Below are 22,245 nucleotides of genomic sequence, written 5' to 3'. Positions count from 1 at the left end.
ATTTCCCTAGTATCCAGCTGTCCCCTTACAAAAGTGTGGGTATGTGCCTCTGCTCTGGTTTGAATTTTTTGGGACCAGCTTGATTCTCTAACTGACCTTGCAGTCCCAGTCACAGAAAGAACACACAATGAAGCAGTTTGAAAGTGCAATGGGCTGCTTTAAGATGTTTGACAGTACCCAGAAAGGCAACAGTAATTTCCCCAACCATACATACACCCCCCCACTCTCCAACACCCTGTACTGAAGGTTGCTTCCTATCAGGTGACAAAAGGAAAACGTTACCGGGCGTTGTCAATTTCTCGATTGGTATATATATACATAAGCGAGCCAGTCTACACACTTTCATGATGCGTAAATGGGGCAGCAAACTGGTTAATAAATGGCAAGCTAACTCCAATTGAAAACCTACAAGTGATTGTGTTTTCTAGAATACTCCAAGAAAGCAAAGACTAAGATGTGCGGAATGCTGAACATATCAAACCCACCCCCAGTCACAGATCTGGGTTAAATCCATTTTTTTGCTCATCATGCCACCCTAGTTTAAACAAATCAGTCTGGACCCTGCTCCCTGTTGAAACATTCCAGCCTGAACTGCCAAGCCAGGTCATCCCTGGACCGGAAACAAGCATCCTGGGACATAGCCAGTCTGATTAGGGGTGATACCCCGAAACCTGTGCTAGGATGCACAGCAGAGACTTCGAGAAAAAAGACAACTCTATGTAAATACACACTGAAACTTAGAATGTGCCCACAGCATTAAGGTAGGAACTACTCAGTACAAGTAGGTTACAATTGGCCCAAACTAGTAGTAAGACACTATTGATTGGTTTAAAAAAAACATTTACAATTTAAAACCGGACTAAATCAGACGATAAAAATGACAAAAGATAAATGTTAAAAACTGTGGATTTAAAATTACTAAAAATTAGGGGGACCATTATGGGCTAATAATGTTCTGGTGGGGGGCATCGATCTGTATTTCTAATGATGTAGTCTCCAATTTGATTGTTGAGTCTATTAACTCTGCTGCCATGCTAAGAGGAGGAGGGTTTGGATGTGGTTGTGGATTCCAATAGTTTTGACGCTTTGTGGACGAATTTCGTATGCCCAATGTTTAGTTGGTGTTGTCTGGGTTAGGAGCGGCCATTATTGCTTGGCACTCCCAACATAATACATTGGTTTCGCAGCAATAACCGTCTGGCCATAAGCAATGCAGGGCATGCACAGACTATGTGTTCCATTCTTTCAGAATGGTAGCCACACAACCTGCAATCAGTACTGCTAACTGGCCGGCGCCATTCAGGAAGGTTCTTCAGAAAGGGCCAATCACCCATCCTCAGGACTACAAAAGTAGGTTTCCAAACTAGCAGTAATAATTGTGAGCAAAAATTACAAGCACAATGAGGTGAGGAATGCAGACAGGCAGGACCGTGGATATTTAAGGCAGTTCGACACCTGTTAGTACTGCAAGATTGTTGGCGACTAGCTGCACCGAGAGAACATATTAGTCTGCATAAAAGACTCCAGCACTCATAGCATTACTAAACAGACCTTTGCTGTGATAAGTTATTTGTAAATCCTATTCCCTCTCTCTCTCTCTCCACTAAAATGTCTCTGCTGAACAACAAACTTGTTGATGTCTTAATAGCAGCAGCTTTAAAGTCAACTACTACCTATTCGAAAGATTCCTCATCAGTTCATGCGTGGTGGGCTTGGATAATTTCTACTAGAAGAGGTGGTAATTTGACATTATCTGGTATCATTCATAATACTCCAAATTATCAAAAAATTGGGAAACCAATTGATTAATATTTAGGTTTGAGTTGTTAGCATTACATAACTTTCTATGGTTAGGCTTAATACTTTAACTTCGCAGCTCAGTAAAAGAAATGGAAAGGACAATATAATTCTATATCTAACTTTATAGTGATATGATTTTTGCGTAATAGGTACTTCGAAAAATATTTGATGCTCATTGTAATGTTTATCTAATTGCATATTGTTTAATTGAATAAACGTTTGTACCTTTTTGGAGATTTTTTGTAGCTTCTTTTATCAAAAATGTAATAAAATATTTTGAACATTAACACATCACACACTTACGTCCTTCTAGCTTGCCCTTGGGATAACCTTCGAGAACACGTCAGTGCTTATGTAGTCAGTTACTTTAGCTCTTAAACTGGCATATGCAAAATCTTTTCTAATACACTCAATTCGAATCAAGAAAAGTAATCCCAAATTATGAAACCTCGTCTAGAGTCCTACCTAGTGGCTACCACTCTGCTCTACCCTTTAGTTACTGGTGAACGGGGGAGGGGCAACAAGCAGGATAAAGATGTGAGGATTTGTGCCTCAAGAGGAGGGGGCTTATTCCACTTGCCAGATATTTATCTTTAAGGACAAACAAAACTTGCAGGGCTGTACCTCACAGCTCCCCACCATGAATTAAGAAGGAGACATGCTCATTCGGAGCATCACTCCTGGGTTACTAACCATTCAAAGCAATCCATTCAGAAGCACAGGACGTAGTATGTAAAAAGTAGTACCTTATCAGAAATCTTGTGGCAGGCATCCATAGACAGGAACTCCTGTATCAAGTCATTTTCTGCAATGGAGAAAAACAAAATCCAAGTTACCCGACACAGAACACTACTTACAATGAGGTTGTTTTGTCACATGGGTGCAATTATAGTGTTATCATTTACCCACCGCCAGCAACACTTTCAGACACAAACATGCAGCACATTATGAGCTACAAAGCAGACAAAGTTTTGAATGCAATCAGTAGCCCCATATTTATGAAAATCCTACCCAACATACCAAGTCACTGATTAGACTGTAGTTAACCCCAAACTGCTCGCTTGAGCTCCTGCTACTGGTGAGATCAGTCTTGGGCTCAACCAGTTTTACTCATAGACACCTTAAGCATGCACATGGCTGCCAGGACAACGTTCAGGGGCTGCGATTATTTATAAAAATAAAACAAAACATGTGTACTACACTACGAGCTTAGTGGCCTTGTCAAACTACTAGGGAGCAGATATTCTTGTCCAGTGAACAACAAATTTCATTCAGCAGGTCAAAGGATCCCAGCCTGCTGGTATGGTTAAGTAATCCGGTTTTGCTCCAAAAGCCCTGCCTAGGCACAGGTCCCTACCAACAGGCTATCCAATCTAAACTAAAGGGCAGCACACACATCTTACATGCCCCCCGCCCCCACCCCCCAACCAAGGTAATGCAGGTGGGCAAGGAAGAGGACACTGAATTCCAAAGCAAATTACTCACCCAGGAGCATGAAGAAGGCCTGCCGCTCCTCTGGCTGCAAGTTCAAGTGGGCGTGGCGCACACTCTTGTGCTTGGTAGCTGGGGCATCCCCTCTCTCAGGGATTCGCGAGATCCGCGCTCCAACAACCCGTGCATGCTGTTGCTGCCGTACAATTCCAGGCTTTACCCCACTCGGGACCGCAGACTGTGTCCGCATGCTGTTCTGGGTATGCCTCATATTCGGAGCTGTGTGCAGCAAAGCCTTTGGGGATGATCTAAAAAGATGTAAAGGGATGTAAGAATTTGTCTTTCAACATCGGGAGATAACATTTGAACTGCTCAGAGACTCAGATACAAAATAAAACCCAATCCTCTCTCCAAATACGAATACACATTTCTACTCTACAGCTCAAAACATGGACCACTGCCGATCCCAACTCCACCAGACCCGCTCACCACATGTAATACATTTTTTATAAAATCTTATAAGACAGTAATGTCATGGATGCGTTCATACTATTAAACCATAAATTAGCTGTGCAAGTGGGGGATTCACATAACAAGTTTCAAAGTGAAAGTAGTAAATTCGTAAGGTACTTCTACTTTAAAAATGTGTATGTCAATTAAAATATATAGCCAAGAGACTGAGAACGCTTCGCAAATAGACATTTATGTTCTAATAAGAAAACAAAAGAGCCCCTTTAATTCCAGAAGCTGTACCGGTCCCATTCATGTACAGCTGGATGTAGAAGGCAAAAATCCCAGCCCAAAGAGGCCATTCACAGAGCTCCAGCTTTGAAACTTCTGTGAATGGGAACTTTCATTTGTGAACATCCCAGAACTATCAAACGGACAACATGAGAATTGACATCAATTGAAAGATAAAACAGTAAAGTGTAATTTTTAATAACTTGACGGATAGCTGAATGACTTGCACTCGAGGCAAAGTACGTCCTCCAGTTAAACCAATGACACTCTAGGGCAGTTCCTACAGAATTGGTGTAGCTCCCTGGAACTCCTATACCCAAAGAGCTCTGAACAGAGATCAAGTTCTAATCTAGCCATTATCAGCATGCTTTACACTAAGGGGCCGATTATGATTGTCGGAAAGGCTCAGACCATTGGTCTTTTGGGGGTGGTGTGGGAGGTCTTTAAGTCTATAATAAGGGGTATATGTATAGCTAAAGGTAGTGGTATCCTGAAATTACTTTGTAAGCACTTGACTGGACAAGAAAATTAACTCCAAACATTGGAGGAATCTCGATCGTTGCCAGACCAATACTGGATGAAACAATAACAACCATATGGGGTATGATCCCATAGCAGAAAAGCATGGCCAGGTTGGTGGATTTTTAATAGTTAGGAGACAAGATGTATGACTATAAGTTACTAGTACCAATAGACTAGTAAGTAAGCAGTCTAAATTATAATGTAATGGCTTGCAGCTTTAGAGGGTCCTTAATTGAAGTAAAGTAGTAGATCTGTTCAGTATACAAGAGACCGAGACTAGGCAGCAGCAGATACTACCTCCTACAGTAAGCAATAGCAGCTGCCCTGTTAAAGTCAAGAAAACTCGTTAATTGTGAATCATATCCATCATCGTCTCCCCTGAATTGTGAAGCAAACGTTTTGGCCAAATTGTTTGCAAACCATCTCAGTCACTTACTACCGGACATGGATCTACCGGATCAGTATGGGTTAGTTACAAGCTGTTCAACTGCCCATAATCTGCACACTTTTACGCTCATACAGGACCTAAAACCTGATCTTAATGTGGTCGATAATCCTTAGTGCTTCGAGAGCATTTGATTCTCTGGTATGGAGTTAACCACACTAATAAGAATGGGTCTGCCGCAGACATCATAGACCGGGATAGATTGGTTTACTCTTCCTCGGTGAAAATCTGTATAAATGGCTAGTTGTCACCCACGATCTGCTTCGACCAGAGGTACAAGAGAGGTAAGCCCAACCCCTCCCATCTGATTCTATTTGCATTAGTCCTGGAGCCACTAATTGGTGATGCTCTGTCAATATTACTCAGAATAAGTGACTAGCAGTATCAGTAGACCTCAAATATAGCAGACAATGTGACCCTGTATTTAAGAGACCCTACCGAGTGCCTGAATAGGATTGCTAAAGAAAACATAAGCGTTCAGCTGTGTCACAAATTTTCATTAATTGGAGGAAGTCGGTGACTTTCCCTCTGACAGCACCAACAAATACACATCAGAATTTCCTTTGTAGTGACGGTCAAGTACTTTGGTACTCGGATAAATAGAAGTATGGCCCTGAAAAGAGATTATAGACAGGGCCAGCATAAAATGACTGAAATGATTTCTAGATGGGTAGCTCCCCCTTGTCATGGGCTTGAAGAATAAGGCTAATAGAGACGGTTTTGGTCCTGAAATTGACCTTACCTGTATATTAACACCATTACCTAAAGCCTCCCCCATCAGGTTTGTGCAGTTTATTAGATTTACATGGGCATGGAAATAGTAAAGCAGCATTGAAAGGGCCTGTCTCATTCCCATCCCAATTGGGGAAATTTGAGGCGCCAGAGCTATATTATCTATACGCACAATCATTTTTGCACATTATTGGTTTAACCTGATCTTCATTAAATCACCTAGCGGAGGGGGTGGATGTGGCCAGCTATAAACGGCAACTGGAACCCCAGTGCTTCACTTTTAGGATGGTACCGGTTGCATGCACTTCCAGTGCCTGGTGTGAGTTAGGCAAACAAATGGGCAAAGAGCATCTCAACTCATCCTCACAGCCTCGGTTATCAAAATTCACTACTGTCAGTAACGCATGAGCCAAAGTGATTTCTCAAATGTCCACACAAAGATTTAGTACATAGGGGAGTCTATGAAAATAAGCAATTTATCTCAAAATTCACTGGGCATAAGCCATGCTCTCCCTTACATGACTCCCTATACCACAGGCTAAGAAGGGCAACAGGTACTGCCACTCCGGTCTTTCCATTAGAACCTACAGCCAGTCCCACTCTGGAAGAAAGGAGAGGGTGGGGGGAAACCCAATTGCAGCAACCAATACAAAGCCATTCATTCCTATACTAGGCAACATTTGAAGAAAGCTCAGGGTCCATACAAGCTGGCAAATCTGAGAAGAAAAAAAAAAGGGCTATTGGCTCTGATCCAATGTCCAATAAGTCCCAGTTCTGTCAAAGTGTATCCGATGGCTATCGATACTCCCAGACTAGGTAAAAGCCCTCTAATCCAGGGAACTTCACAGTATAAAGACCGATATTATGACCACAGCGTTAGCAACCGGTATATACATTTATTTTCTGACACTAAGCACGTTCAGGCCTAAAACCACTTTATTTATTTTTTTAAAACCACAATTACCACCTAAGAATACTATGGGCGTTTTCTCAACAGAAGTTCCGCTGGACCTGGAGGCAGAATTTCACTAGTATACACAGAAAACGAAATAGCTACCTCAAAACATGAGCACAACAGAGAAAAGATCAACATATATAATTATTTGAGGCTAACAAGCATTTGAATACCATGTTTCTACACTCTGAAGATACAATCCAGGTCCTTTAATTGGTGATAGGCTTCCACAATGCAATGAAAAACTCAAGAACAATCTGATGGATAATATCCAGATAAAACTAAAACTAAAAAAACTAAACTTCGGGCGTCAGGAAGGACTCCCTACCCTGCTATGTTATGTTAATATTTATTTATAGAGCGCACGTACACCCATAGGTTTCATGGCGCTAATGTCTGTGGCCAGATATATTCCTTAAGCGTAGGTCTGCTTGAATAGCCACATCTTGAGGGACTTTATGAAGGTCAAGAGATTGTCACAATTCCTGAGTGAGATAGGGAAGGAGTTCCAGAGAGTAGCCGCCAGAAAGGAAAAACAGCATCCTCCTTGCTTCTTCCTTTTAAAGGAAGGGATAATGAGCAGATTAAGGTGAGCAGAGCGCAAGCTGCGTTTTGGTTTATAGACCGGTACCCTGAAGAAGAAAAAAAACTTCCCTTTACAAAACACATCCTACCGTGGCTACACAGTCTCCTACTAAAAATCCACAAGAAGGGCTTTTCACCAAAGGGACATCCTATTATTGCAGGTATTAATTCAATCTAATCAGGCCCTGCTGAATTTGGGGACAATTACTAAACGAAACTCATGCCATCTTACATCAGAGATACAACAACTATATTTCAGAAATTCCAGCACCTGGATTTGCTGAAGGACTACCCCTTGGTCACAAGGGATGTGGTTAGCCAACAAAAATCTATCAAACACAAACTGAAAATAAGCAACCAGACAAGTATTAATCGACAAGGCCGGCCCACTTCTGGAAAACAACCAAATGATCTTGAATGTGTTGGAATTCTGTCTCACTGTCTTTTGCTTTAATCAGGAATCCTACATTTAAAAACCGGGAGCAGTGATGTGAACAAAATATACTCCATCATGCACATGTATTTTTATTGGTGAAGTAGAAAACCCTGGCTGTGGAATGAACAATTTAACTATCTCCAGATGCGTGATCGCTACATCAATAATATCCTCACGATCAGGGATGGACGATGACAAATATTGGAAAATGGTCACTGAAATTAATTCCAATATTAAAATTACAAACATTTCAAACTTAGAGGTTGAATTCTGGATCACAATATAGGCAGTATAATACAGACCAGAATGCACAGGAAAGATAGTGGCAAACTTCATTCTCAGTGCAGATAGTTGCCACACAGAGCATCATTAGGATTATCCATAAAGTCTAACTGCTAAGAGCACGAAGAAATTGCAGTATTAATGAATGCTACAGCCAGGCAATAATTAACAGCCTTAAAAAGGGGTACAATCCTCAGGAGATGGATGACCGATCTGACAAAATCAATTGTGCCACTCTACTACAAACCACCAAGACAAATGGGAAGGAACCAATTTGCTTTAGAACCAATTTCCATAACGACCATACCAATATCAGGCAGATTCTCAAAAAACATTGGCACCTATTAGAAAGCCATCCTGCCCTTAAAGAAGATATAACTAAATCACCCACGAATGGGCTTTGGGAGGGCATGCAATCTCAAACAAATCCTTACGCACTCACATTTGCATCATAAACATAATGCCGGATATAATGACCGAGGAATCCATATAGGGCTTTTTCACAAGCAGGGACTGTTCCATTTGTAATTTGGGCATGAACAAGGTAAGAGATCAGTTGACAATAGTCGTTACTCAAAGCAAGTACTGAATTGCAACAGTACCATTTATTAAATCAAATGCCCCTTTCAAAAGGGTTATATAGGCAACACAATAAGTGCATTAAAGACCAGCATACAAAAACACTAAGGAAAATTCATATGTCTGATACTAGACAACGTCTTCTAGAACCTATTCAGAGAACATGAACACAATAATTTAAAGTTCTTGGGAAATAAGCATACCTCGCCACACACCCAAGGAGGGGTTGTAACCCAATACTAAACACAGACAGAAAGCCAATGAACTTTGCAAACAGAATCAGTTAAGACTGGCCTAAACCAGGATGCAGAAATCAATTTTCAAGTTATCTAGGTCACATATAACAAATATGAACCAGTTACCTTAGGTAACTATGTATCTGGTAGATTTACAGTCTAGCCACAGATTACTTAACTTAGAATATCCCCAGGAGTCGGACTTGATCCTGAAAACTTTTTTCCACGTTCTTTGCTTGGTGGAATTTTTATTGGGGAGCGTGCTTGTTCTTTCTTCAGCCCATCCAAGTGTTGCATAGTTTTCCACGTGGGATGGTTTATTATCATTGTTGTTTCAAAGGTTTTGGTCTCTTTTTTGGCACACAGTTCCTATACTCCCAGTGTTGGTTGTGGCACAGAAAAGTTTCACTGAAGAAAACTGATATCAGCATGCCGAGGGGGTCTTATATGGCTCCATTGACGTCACTTCCGTGGAAGATGTCCAGACGGAGCCAGGCGACGCCGCCCCCGGTGTGCAGAGGTACAGCTGGGGAAAAAGTTTTCCAGACCCCGTTTGATGCCTGGGGATATTCTAAGTTAAAGAATCTGCGGCTAAATGTCTATCAGATTCAGCAAACAAACTACTTTCTCTAGATACAGCATAGAAATGAGTAAAAACACAGTTTAAGACCAACAAATTGTGTAACTTTCTTTATGCAGAATGCTAGTCTTACTACCTGAAATGGGAAGCAAACAAAACAATGGAGGACAATTTGTGGGCAAGACTCAATTCAGACATCAAACAGAACGGCGGGGCAAGGTTCTGGAAAACTATTAACTCCCTTACACGAACAGCAAATACCGGGGTTTCATCTAACATCAGAGGAAACATGGGCATTCTTCCTTGGCAATCATTTCAATCAAGACTTGCCCAATAATCAGGACCTATCAAAGATTAAAACTACAACAGACCACAAAGCCACCAACGCAACTGCACAAAAACATCAAAGACGGTTATGAACTAACCAATCCCCCAAAACTACAACAGAACATCAAACACCAAATCAAAAAAGGCAGATGGGAAGGAGCCCGGGACCTAATGGGATCCCGCCAATCCTTTATAAACAAGACGCGGAAAGCTGGGCAGCAGCACTTGAACCCCTTTTTCTGGAGATCAGGAACTTCAACAGCTTGCCAACAAAACAGGTGATGGACCGAATGTGGATCAATGTCACACATTCACCCCAGTCCAAAGATCTGGGCCCAAATCCATCGTTTTTTTGCACTCCACACCACCCTGGGTTAGACAATACGATATGCAAATCAGCTCTGACCCTGTGCCCCATGGGAACAGTCCAGTCCGAACTACAAAAGCCATGTCCTTCCCAGAACGGAATCAAGCATCCGAGGACCGGACCGGTTTCGAGGTAACACCTCTCATCAGCCCGGCTAGCTTGACTCCAGTGGTGTGGAGTGCCTGGGACCCACGTCTGGGCATCCCCAGCGCACTTATGGCGGCAATTACAAAACAGGTGATGGACCGAACGGACTCAACAGCTTGCCAGGCTCCTGGAAAGGTTCTATCATCTCCCCAATATATAAGGCAGGTGACAGGGCCCACCCACAAAACTACAGACTAGTAGCCCTATTTGATAATGAGGCAAAGTACTTCGCAGGTATATTGTTGGAGGAGCTACAGGCATGGGCCACAAAGAAATCTTGAATACCGGGCAATCAGACAGGCTTTGTCAAATCAGTGGGCACGATGACCAACATCTTAACCATGGGCATGCTAATAGACAAGGCAGAAACAAAAAAAATGCCCCTACACTTCTGTTACATAGATTACAAAGCTGCTTTTGACCACATCAACCGGAACATCTTATGGTCAAAACTAAATGGCTGGGGGATCTCAAAACCATTATTGGACTTGCTGCTAAATCTGCATACGGAGACTTGGGTACAGATAAAGGTGGGGGATGGCTCATTGCTGTTGAGGCGCATACAGACAAACAAGGGCCTCAAGCAGGGCTGCATCCTGGCCCCCACTCTGTTCAACCTGTACCTAGGTGATCTTATACCAATCTTGAACAACTGTAACTCCCATGCTCCCAAATTAGGAGGGCTGCAACTACCATGTCCATAGTCCTTATAAGCAAGACCAAGGTAGGGCTGCAAAACCTTGTGAATACGACGCAGAGCTACTCCAAGTCAAACGTTCTAACAATAAACCTTGAGAAAACCCAAACGATGACGATTAGCAAAAGTAAAAAGAAACTTTGTGGTTCTGGAACAACTCTCGTATTAAAGATATGTCGACATACAGATACCTAGGCGTGAAGATTGAGGATGGTGGTCGATTCAGTGTGCAAAGATCAAGCATCAGAGGAAAAGGACTCGCACTGGCCATCTCTCTAAAAGCACTTAACAATAAACTATCTGGCCCTTCTCTAAAACCTTTGATACAAGTTATTTGCACCAAATTGTTGCCAACTATTACCTACGGGAGCGAGGTGCAGCGAGGCAGAGACTCAACAACACTTGATCGCACGATTACAGCTGCACATAGAATAATCTTCAGTCTTCCCAAGCGAACATCTCCATTGCAGATTAGGCTGGAGTTTGGTATCAAACGACAGCTCCTGGCAAGACAGGGGGCCTATATTTGCACATGGGATAAAGTGAGGAAATCTGCACAAGGAACACTGAACAATTATCTATGGTGGGAGCTAGAGCAGCATCCAACCTCACCAGCAGCCAAGTATCTGGCAAACAGTCTTGTAAACACTGGGTTGAAACAGCTCTGGACCACCCCCACAAATCATACAACGCTCAAAAATCTGGTCAAGAAGTCAAACAACTGTCATGGGTTCAAGACAAAGCTGACTTCTCAAAAAGAACGCACGCTTGGATGATTCTAAACTTGTATTCGGCAATAGCTCCTCAGAGCTATCTCGGCTTGGGCTACGCCAAAACTACCAAAATGTGCTTCCTAAGGTACCAGTTAGGTCTGCAACCCTGCATTCAGCATTTTCCACATTGGTTAAAAGAGAAAGCAGGCACGCTATGCAGGCTATGTGGCGTTACACAAAAAGACATGCTACACTTGCTATGCTCGTGCGAGAAAATGCTAGACGAGCGGAAGCTCCTGCTGAAGCGTCATTTCATCTGATACGGGATACGCACACGAAGGAATGCAGTTCACCTGTTTTTCATCTCAGGATCCCCAGCTGAGCTGCAGCCTGGTAAAATTTATAAAGGCAGTGGAAAAAAAATGCCCAGAACCGATTTTTAACCGCTTTTAAAATAAAAACTATCGCCACTGCCAAAGTATCTCTTGCGTGAAAAATGGAAGGATGATACACCTTATTACCAGTATGAACAGAACAGCAATGTCCATGCTATATTTTTCAATACATGTCATTTTATATCTTTGTTTTATATATTCCGCTTTTGTATTGCATTGGTTTTAATTAACTGTGCTAATAAAATACTTACTTACTAGTCTTATTACCATCCCATCAATTAAAGAAATCTGAGACCCACTTCACACTAAACAATTGTTAACTGAAATGTATTCATAACTCATACCTTTTTCCTTACTTGATTCAACTATGTGCTAACAAAATATGGTTACAATATGCTATTTGAACTACGCAACACATTGTTCAGAAATTCTATAAGAGCTAATGGTCTTTCTGGATGTATTGCCAGCAAGATACTATGTGCATTAGTATGCTTATCTGCCCACTTTCCCTAACTTGCTCTTAGTATGTACAGATGCACAAATGGAATACAGTTACCCTATGCTTGCTTACCTTCTGCCTACACTAAAAGTGTATTGTTCAGAAAACGTATACTACAATGATGTGTAGAATAAGGTCTTGTCAGCATGATGGGTTGTTAGCAAGATACTGTGTGCACTCTTGCACACCAAGTACCAAGTTTACCTGCTTGCTCCTAAGACGTGTACAAGTGGTATATTGGTTACCATGTGTTCCCCTAACTTGTTTGCCTTAAGTACAGTTCAGAAAAATCACATAATACAATGATATGCATACTGATGCATGCATGATCTGCATAGTACAGTATGCCCTTCTGTTAAGATTGCACTTGGACACGTAATGACTTGGCGTGACTTGCATTTCCTAAGCTCCTTGCAGGTAAATATCCAGATTGGTTCAACAGGAGTTCTAAGGTTTTGTCGTTTTAACAATAAGAACACCAGTTCAAAACAGCTCCTATCCACAATTACCGCAGATTGGACACTTATTAGTTCAAAGAAAAAAAAAAATAATTAAAATAAATAGCTCCACATAGCGAGTGCTCTACTATAAAAACAGTTTTTTCTTTTGGGTTTAAATCTCGCTTCGATTTACATTGTTCAAACAACAGCCCGTATAAAGTACAATTAGCAGAACACGCAATGGCATGTGACTCATTCGAAAGTTCTATACTGTTCAAATACGTTATCTGCTTATAAAGTCTTTAGGGTTGTTTTCTAAATGATGAAGCCACATTTGTATACCTGCAGAAGCAGACATGGTACAGTTCTACTGCATGGGGCCAACTGTTATCCCCCCCCCCCCCCCCCCTCCCAGACTACACTTAGGATATGCTCTGCAGTTGATGGACAAGTGGCAACCTCTGTTGTCTAGATGGCCTCTGCCGTACTCTCCGCATTAAAATCCCTCTAATCACTAACACTGTATTCACTGTTAAAGGTTGATTTTGTGACAGTACCAGTAAAGCCTCAGCTCTGTACCTTTGGCTAACATGGTTGCACTTTTAGGATCTTTGCCTCATGTTCTATCAGGCACCTCCTACGTGTTTGCACTCCGAAGGACCACATGCAGTTGTCCCTGTAGAGCACTTTCCATTTCTTTTTCCATATTCAATTTTATCTAAAGTTACTTCCAATGATGGTACCATGTTTTGTTTCATTAATCTCCAAAGTGATTGCTTACCTATTTAGGCAACCTGGGATTAACAGAGACAGGTCCTTTGATTACATCAACACGTTCATATAATCTTGGAAATTTTAGGACTACAATAAGGTCTTTAATTTTGATACAGGGCACAGGACTTACCATTTCTGGTAGCTTCTTTTATGGACTGGGTTGGAATAAACCGGACCTCATTAAGCAGTAATGGATAATTCAGCCTTTCAGGGCTACAACTAACAATACTCTTAAAATGTAGCACTCTATTCTAACGTCCTTCTCGCAAGATCATGACTATCTAAACAGTACAAATAAAAGTATAATTGTTATATTGCATGACTATCTAGCCTCCAGCCTTGATCCACCACTTACTCTTCCAGTTCCAAACTTTTTTCAACAAGGGGTATTTCTGTGATCATAGCACAACACACATGTTGGCAGAGTGTTCGCTGTCTAACAGCTTTGCCATATTAAAAATTGTGCATTTTGTGCAGAGAAAAAAGCTGCCGCTAGTTTTAATTGCTTCCAAAGGGGACCTACAAGCTCAGATACCTGGATACCTTTTTTTGCCAGAAAAGTCCTGAAGGTGGTGGCATCCACATTTACTTCTGGTTCCCTGATATCCAACCACAAGAAATTTGCAGCCTACAAGATATCCAGCAAATATACCATACTCGCAGAGCTGGACCAGTGCTTTTTAACTAGCTGCAGCACAGGCTTTCCAAAATGACCACCTCAACATCTTGAAGAGCTTAAGAAATCAGATCTTAAAGGAGCACTGTTTTGAACCAAAGTATTACGCAGAGCCAACCTGTGATTTGCTAACCACAGTGCTGCTCATGCACAGCTTCAAACCATGAAACAGGCCATAGCCAGATGATGACAAATAGGCCAACTCTGTTATTCAAGATCATCCACTGTAGCAACCGTAAAGGGTAAAATGTTCTGTGTCCTTCGCCTAGTGTGGAGGCACTTTGATGCTTCATTCAACTGCATTCATTTCTGAGATATCTGATCAAAAGTGGCGTTCAGACTATTATGCCTAATTTGGACTAATTGGGAATGTAAGCATATGCAAAGAAAAAAAAAGTTGCAACTTGGAGAATGCTTTTCAGGTCCTTAAGTGTTTGATGGCCCCCCACAAGTGGCATTTACCTACTGTGTGAATTCTGCAAATCCCCCCCATCATGAATAATTTCATTTACAATTAATTTTTCCTAAAGACACTTTAGCATGCCTTCGCCACCAAGACTGCATTACAAGAATACAATGAAAAGACTACACTTAGAGAATGAATGCTTCCGGAGGCTGCAAGACAGGCAAAACAGCACCATCAAACCTAGATATCCCCTCTCCCCAAAATGCAGCCCCACTCAGCAGTCCACAAACAGAATCATGGAATGGTAATCCACGAGCACAACACCTGCCTTTTAATCCAGGAGCACAACATCTGCATTTTTCAGTTTAATACAGAGCAACTTGAATAGGAGCCACACCAGTGGTGGCTCCTCTGCTATGGCGGAGGAGCGTCGTCCAAGTGCTTTCTCGCAGTGTGGGAAGCAAAAACAAAATGGTAATAACTTTTAGTTATGTTTCGGTTGTGGGTGAGTGGTACTACTCTATTACAGAGCAGGGGAGGAGCAGTTTGCCAACTCCAGAGTACACAATGACTGTTTGGTCAGCCCTCTCGGGCCACTAAACCAGTTATGTGCACTTTCATCTTCTTGATGCAGGTTGCAGACAACATGCACACCCCTTCATCCCCTGGCTGAGCACCGTGTCACAGCGCTCAGACCAATCACAATGCTGCATTGCAGCATTGTGATTGGCTTCGAGGCAGGAGCCTGGCTGCCTGCTCCTGTCAGATGCAGGAGAGTAGGAGCAGAGAAGACGCAGTACCCAGCCTAAATGTAAGGTTTTTTTGTTTTTAAATTATAACCCCCCCCCCCCCCACAACCCCTCCAACCATGAGCCATGCCGTCCACAACTGAGCCACACATGCATTCACCTAGGTTGAGCCATACCATCTCCATAACTGGCCTGTTGGCAACACAAGCGATGGCTTAGATCTCAGAAGACAGCATGCATTGACTGACCATATACCCATTAGCCACAAAAACAGCAGGTCAATGTAGCACTTTATTACACTCCACCTGCTAACTTGGTGGATTGAAGATCAAGTCCTGCAAGTATCACAGGCACAGTTTGCTCTTTTGCAAAGGCTTGAACCTCTTCCAAATAGCTTATGCCAAAAAGGAAGTTACACTGAACTTTTCAACAATTCTATATTTTGCATAGTATCACAGAGGCATTTTAATTTTCCCTATCTCCTCAGATTCCATGTAAAAAGATCTACATATCGGATGTGTTCGCATCAAAACCCAACACCAGCATATGTGTTGACTCTGCAAACTCTTCCATGAACACTACCAGGCTCCTTGAAGACTTCGCAAAGTTACCCTTGTACAGGTAGCAGGAAGCACATGAGTTTTGTGTGTGCGAATGTATGATGGAGGTACCATTGCCAGATTCAGAACTAGTTTATGCAGGTAATGAGACCCCGCAGTATTATGTGGCAACACTGGTTGGGCATTGTATTCAGGTGAGAAAGCCAAGTGGTTCTTGGGCACGGCTAGTTTTAAGTGATGCATGAATTAGGAGGATAATTTCTTCTCTCCTTGTAAACTCTTAAAGGTACCTCGATGATCGGATTAATAAAACAGTTTAACTTAATGGAATAAAGTAATTACAAAAAGACAGCTTTCCAAGCACTTTCTCCTAGCACATGTTGGCAACCTGATTGAGCAAATGGACGAATTGATGGGCCCAGGTTAAGTTGAAAGAAATCAAATACTCCCTGGCGCAACAGACAGCTAGCATGTTCCGTCTATGCATCTAGGTTATGTGCATGTTATGAAATTAACATGAGACCCTTTATGCAACAGTCTTTCGGTCAGTCATTTCGGTCTGGTTTCTTCAATTGTGTGTAGGCATTTTCTACACAGACCTGGGCAACTGGTACTACAGCCTCAAATACAATCCTTGTGGTTAACTACATCACTTACTCCATAGTTTAGCATTCTGTAGTCAAAATAGGACTTTCTCTAGAGGTTGCACAAACGCAAAGTTCAGTAAGACAAATATTAAAACTAATACCTTTAACTACATAAGCAAAAACGAAAGCAGTAAACAAAATGGTCAGCAGGTCCTTGTATCTTTCAGGAAAAATACACTTTGTTTGTAACAAAACAAAGTATGCTACTACAATTCAAACATGGCATCTGCTACACCTTTACGTAATGCACTATCAAAAACGTCATTGATATGGGCAGTTAAAAGAATGGGATAAATGTACAGAGAGGACTAAATGTAAAATATACATGTTCAAGTAACATGGGGAGAAGGGTGGAAAAAAAAAAAAAAAAATCAGACCTCCAACCAACCATACCTGAAGATCTCAATAAATACCAGTACGGGCGATAAACAGGAAACTTCTTGAAGAGCTTGAGCTTGTGCTGGTGGAGGCAAATAGTTTGACAAACCAAAAACTAGGGTGAAGGTGGGTTTAAAGGACATTGTAAATTAGAGGTAGGGTTTTCCTAATTTTCAGTGGAACTGCTGAGAGTACTGGAGTATGAGCTCTATGCACAAATAGATCAAATTTATTTTATTGCTGCGTAGTTTGCAGAAGCGTGTGTAACCAGAGAATTCTGGCTGATGGGGGAAAAGGTCTGACAAGGTAATTTGACGAATGGCCAAGTAGTGTTATGTGGACTAGGCGGGTGATCTTAACTATATTCATGAAATAATTCACAATATAATGCATGAATAATCAATATTAAAAAATACATAGGAGTTCAGCCTTAGAAAAGTCCTTGATCAAGCAGATGTAATAACAAGCATTGGCTTAGCCAATAGGTCTCGCTTTTGGGACCTTATAAGTATTTAGTTATGCAGCAAAATATCCTTGGTGCAACAACACCAACTGTTGCATGGCTAAACACTCATAAGGTCCCAAATGCGAGACCTACTGGCTATGCCAATGCTTTTTTCGTTTTAAGAATCTGGCCACCCTACCTCGAAGCCAAAAGTGCGGCGTAGTGAAAGAATAAAAACTCTAGCAGAATGGAGGGCAGATCAGGGTGCAGATTTGGAGATTTGCAAGTAGGAGATAGGAAGTCATTGGTTAAAGCCCCGCCTCACTGAAACCTTTGAAAAGGAGCCAGAGGTAAATAAACGCCCTCTTTGTTGTAGATTTCCGGTTACGGCTCAGTTTGTTCTTTTAGTAAATATACAAACATGCAATGTAAGTGCTGAAAGTCTTCATAGCAGATACCCGGCGAGTGAGTGCAAAGCATGTCATGCATCATTGGAGAATAACATTGGTTCCCCAAAGTATGGAATTTCCCCTCATGCGAAGTGAAATAAAGATAACTCCTGTTCTTCCGTCCAACGAATGAAAAACGCGCAATAAACATACACAAAGAATGAAAACAAATAAGGAGGAACAGAAAAGAGGAATGGTTAATAGATGACCGCTTCACACCGAGAAGGAATGTTGAAGAGTGGGGAGAGGAGAGGAGGAGTTGGGAGGGAAAGCATAACAATTACAGGAGAGCGGCTGCGATAGGATGGGACGCACCTAATGAGCCATGACGGCTTGAAGGCTTAATGAAATTGGAAAAGAAGATGGAAACTGGGTGCGTTCAAGCGCACATGCACTGCAAGCTGTATCCAGCGATTTTTTTGGGTAGCATTTTTTTGAAGCCCTTTTTATTTGGGGTCTCACCGACCAGCACAACACTACGTCAGGCGAGACCTAAAAAGTGGCTGCTTGCCTAAGGAAGACAGAAAAAGCCAACAAAAAAAGCACAAAGTAACTTTAAAGATTGTTCCACAGCCATGGTCAAATATCGAGGTAATGAAACACTCCTTAAATCAAGTAAAGCTGGAGGGTTTGGGGGGGTGGGGAGTGAGTGGAGTGCTCCATGCTTCATCCACTCACACCACCAGCCCAGAACGTCTTAACTGAGCAGGCAAATGAGGCTTTTGGGGCCAGAGATACTGGTACTCAGCAAGGGTGCTGCCACCACTATCCAGTGTTCCATCAAGCCAGTGGATATTTAATTGGTCCTTTACACCTGGCAGGAGCAGGATGGCAGCTGCCATCAAGTCTATTGTCAAGGAATGACAGAGAAGGGCCTGCTGGGTCGACTGAGCGATCACACTAGGAGGTTTTGAGCTTTTGGTGGGCAAGCAACTGTTCTACACAAAAGATACCTGGACTGAGCAATTGGTTAGTGGAGAGCTACTGCTGTTGCGTGGGCTGCTGACTGCACCAATCCAGATGCCTTCACACTCATTGGTTCTCGACTCCCACTCGCAGACCAACATACACAAATCTTAAGACACCAGAGGACATACTCTTCCAATAGACATGGAGGCTGCACAGCTCGAGTAACCCTCTTCAGGTTGTACTCCCAATACTCAGCAAGTTGCCGGAACGTTACACCTTATTAGTTGTACCTTCAGCCTTGCAAAGAGCTCAAGCAGGTTTGATGTTTCCAAGGGACTCTCCTTCCCCTGGTATTAACTGAATACTGCTGAGGCCATATTAAAGGGCCTTTGCCTAGTCACACAAAGTACACCGCAGACTTGAAAAAGCTGTACTCCCTCTATAGGCTCACGCTAATAATTCCCTACCTCACAGACAGCTGCGACATACTACTATGGCTGACCATAGGAGGAAAGATGCCAAAGACCACATGGACGCTAAAGCTAGAATGAAACGACTCAAGATGGATCCGCCATTACCACATTTCCCGATTAAACCTAAAACAGAGACAACTTCTAACATTGATATTATACAGTGTCAGAATGCAATCCATGATTTGGTCTTAGAAACTAACGCAAATACCAACGCTATGCACCACGACATTCTGGCAATCCATAATTTTACAGGGCTAGCAAGTAGAATCACAGAAGTTCAGTCCTGGACCTGGAAGACTCAAAACAGGTCAGAAAGAAAGCTAAGGGACACTGCAACCCCCAAGATAAAGGAGCTTGCAAAGAAGTCAGGGCTGGAGGATCGCAAAAGCAGGGGCGATCTGCGAATATTTGGCCTACTTGAGAATGCGGAACAGAATGTGAACTGTGCTGAATTTCTAGAATCTTGGCTACCACTCTTTTGGGCTCACATTTGAGTAAGACTTTGAAATAGAAAAAGCACAAAATTGCCCCAGTCAATCCGCTGACCAACTCTGACATTCCTTGGACATGCCACAAAATTATTTTCAGACCACTGCAGTATCACGTTGAACGGATCCAATCTCATAAGAAGATAAAAAATTCTATCCTATCGGCCACTTTCTATGTTTTCTCTTTTAATCCAATAATTTGTGTATTTTTGTTATCAATGTATAAATTTGTTTAATTCTTTACTTATGTGATAGTAAATTTTAATTCATGTCCATTGTCTATTGTTATGCACCTTTTTATAACCTGAGAATAAAGCAACATATATTTTCTTAACTCTTTGTAGCCATTTGTCTGTGATTATATTGCATAGGTTGCCTAGGTTGTTTTTTGTCAATTGATAAAAAATTATAATTCAGCACATATGAATGGTGCCAAGATCACGATTGCACAGTATTACTTTAAGAAAACAGTCTCCACAGGGAAAGGTTTTCTAGCACTGTCAACCACAGAGACCCCGATCCATTCCCTTCTCGTTTGTAGGTCTAGCCAAGCTTTGTATTGCGTTTGAAGGTAAACCAATGCTTTTCAGAAATCCCATGGACCTACTATTTTTTCACTCTACTTATGCCCCATCAGATATGGTAACCTGAAGAAAGATAAATTGAGGATTGAGATAGTTTTAGAAACCGTTCTATTTTCTGCTCTTGTAATGGCATTCGGTACTCTGCATTTTTCAGTTGATCATTCACAACGGGTGCAGGCTTCAAGTGACCAAAAGATGGAGACCCATGAAAAATTCTGACATTAAACAGTATGTTCAACAATTGATACAACTGTGGATAAGCACTTGTTAGCCGGTTTGTACTGGAAGGTCTCTTAGTTAACGGTCCTAGAAACCACAAACATCTATCCACCTGGCTTGAACTACCTTACACCTCATTACGTTCAGAGAAAGGTCTCACTTGGATTTATACACAAGGAGATTCTCAGCAGGCTCTTGAGGGACTTGCAAGAGTTGCTTATATGCTTTCTATTCACACGTCTGAGCTATATATATTTCCACTATGTTAAAGGGTTGTGGTGGGACCTATGGTGTTTGGTTGGCCTAAGCATGGTTTACCCAGTCCCATTATAACAAAGGGTGGAGAAATGTGGTATTCCCACACTTACGGGTGGGGTATGTTCTTGGGATTACTTTTTGCACTTCCGATGCTGGTTAGTAATGCCCCCTCTTTTTGCCCTACCTGTTCTTATCTCCATTCTTCCCTTTTTCCCCAACATGATCAGGACTAGTCTGCTTTACTATACAACCCCATTAGATAATCTTCTGCACCACATGGTTGCAATGTAGTTCCACCGCGATCACTTCAACGTGCATGAAACCGGACATCAACTGGACCATTGGATCCCCGGTCAATGCACACTCATACAGCCATTTGGGCTGCAAAGTTTTAATACTGTGAATGCTTTCTTCCAGATTCCTGGCTGACTATTCAGCACAGCAACTTCATAACCGAGCTAACACGATCACCACACCAATTAAGAATCTTGTTATGTTAGCTCATTTATAAAGCACGTGGCTACTCCATGGAGTGTCCCGGCGTTTTAAAAAGATATAGCCATGTAACGAAAAACAAGGCAAACCACTGCTAACGGGATCATAGCTAGAAGATCCACGTTTTAAGACTCTTCCTGAAAGTAAGCAGGTTTGTCTAATGGAGAAAGGCAGGCTATTCCACAGCCACGAAGCAACTGCATGAAAAGATCTAACCCCTATCCGGGAAAATTGTACCTTAGGGGTAATGATCAGGATTTGGGATGAAGATCAAGGTGCGCTGAGGAAGATAAGGTTGGAATCTATCCCAAAGGTAAGGAGATCCAATCTTGTGGAAGGCTTTAAAAACCAGAACCAGGGCTTTAAATTTAATTATTTTCCGTACCGGGAGCCAATATAGTGAAGACAGGAGCTGGGTGGTATGGGTTCTAGGTCCAGTCAGAAAAATGGCTCTAGCTGCTGCGTTCTGGATCACTTTGTAATCGGCCTAGGAGATATTCAGGGAGACAGAGATACAAGGAATCAACAGTCCAATCTGGAGACTATCAAGGTCTGAACCACTGTCTTCCTGTAAGGGATAGAGAGCAAGGGGAGAACATTTTGTAACATTCTTAACAGCCCTTAGGAGACCTCAGCTACCGTATGAACTTGGGCCTTCATGGAGAGGGTTGAATCCAACTTGACTCCTAAATTTTTCACAGTGGAAACGGCTGACACAGGTGGGGACATGTCCTGAGGCCACCATACATGCCAAGCTTCCGACGGCCCGGGGCCAAAGAATATAATCCCAGATTTCCATTTTAGGTGGTTATAACTTAACCAGGAT

General features: G+C 42.1%; 1 protein-coding gene across 3 annotated transcripts in view; it reads right to left on the bottom strand.

The window, feature by feature from the left end:
* Positions 1-22,245, bottom strand: part of SPDYC (speedy/RINGO cell cycle regulator family member C) — a 137,033-nt gene that overhangs the window by 77,633 nt on the left and 37,155 nt on the right. For all 3 annotated transcript variants that reach the window (XM_086936678.1, XM_086936679.1, XM_086936680.1), the window contains exons 2-3: positions 3,286-3,539; positions 2,547-2,605 (exon numbers count right to left, since the gene is read on the bottom strand). In XM_086936678.1, coding sequence (XP_086792804.1) covers positions 2,547-2,605; positions 3,286-3,502 — 276 coding nt within the window. In that variant the 5' untranslated portion in view covers positions 3,503-3,539. The remainder of the gene's footprint in view (positions 1-2,546; positions 2,606-3,285; positions 3,540-22,245) is intronic.

This window comes from Lissotriton vulgaris, chromosome 9 (assembly GCF_964263255.1).
Source record: "Lissotriton vulgaris chromosome 9, aLisVul1.2, whole genome shotgun sequence".
Classification (NCBI taxonomy): Eukaryota; Metazoa; Chordata; class Amphibia; order Caudata; family Salamandridae; genus Lissotriton; species Lissotriton vulgaris.
Note: the sequence above shows the minus strand (reverse complement) of the source record. Positions and strands in the feature narration are given on the sequence as shown.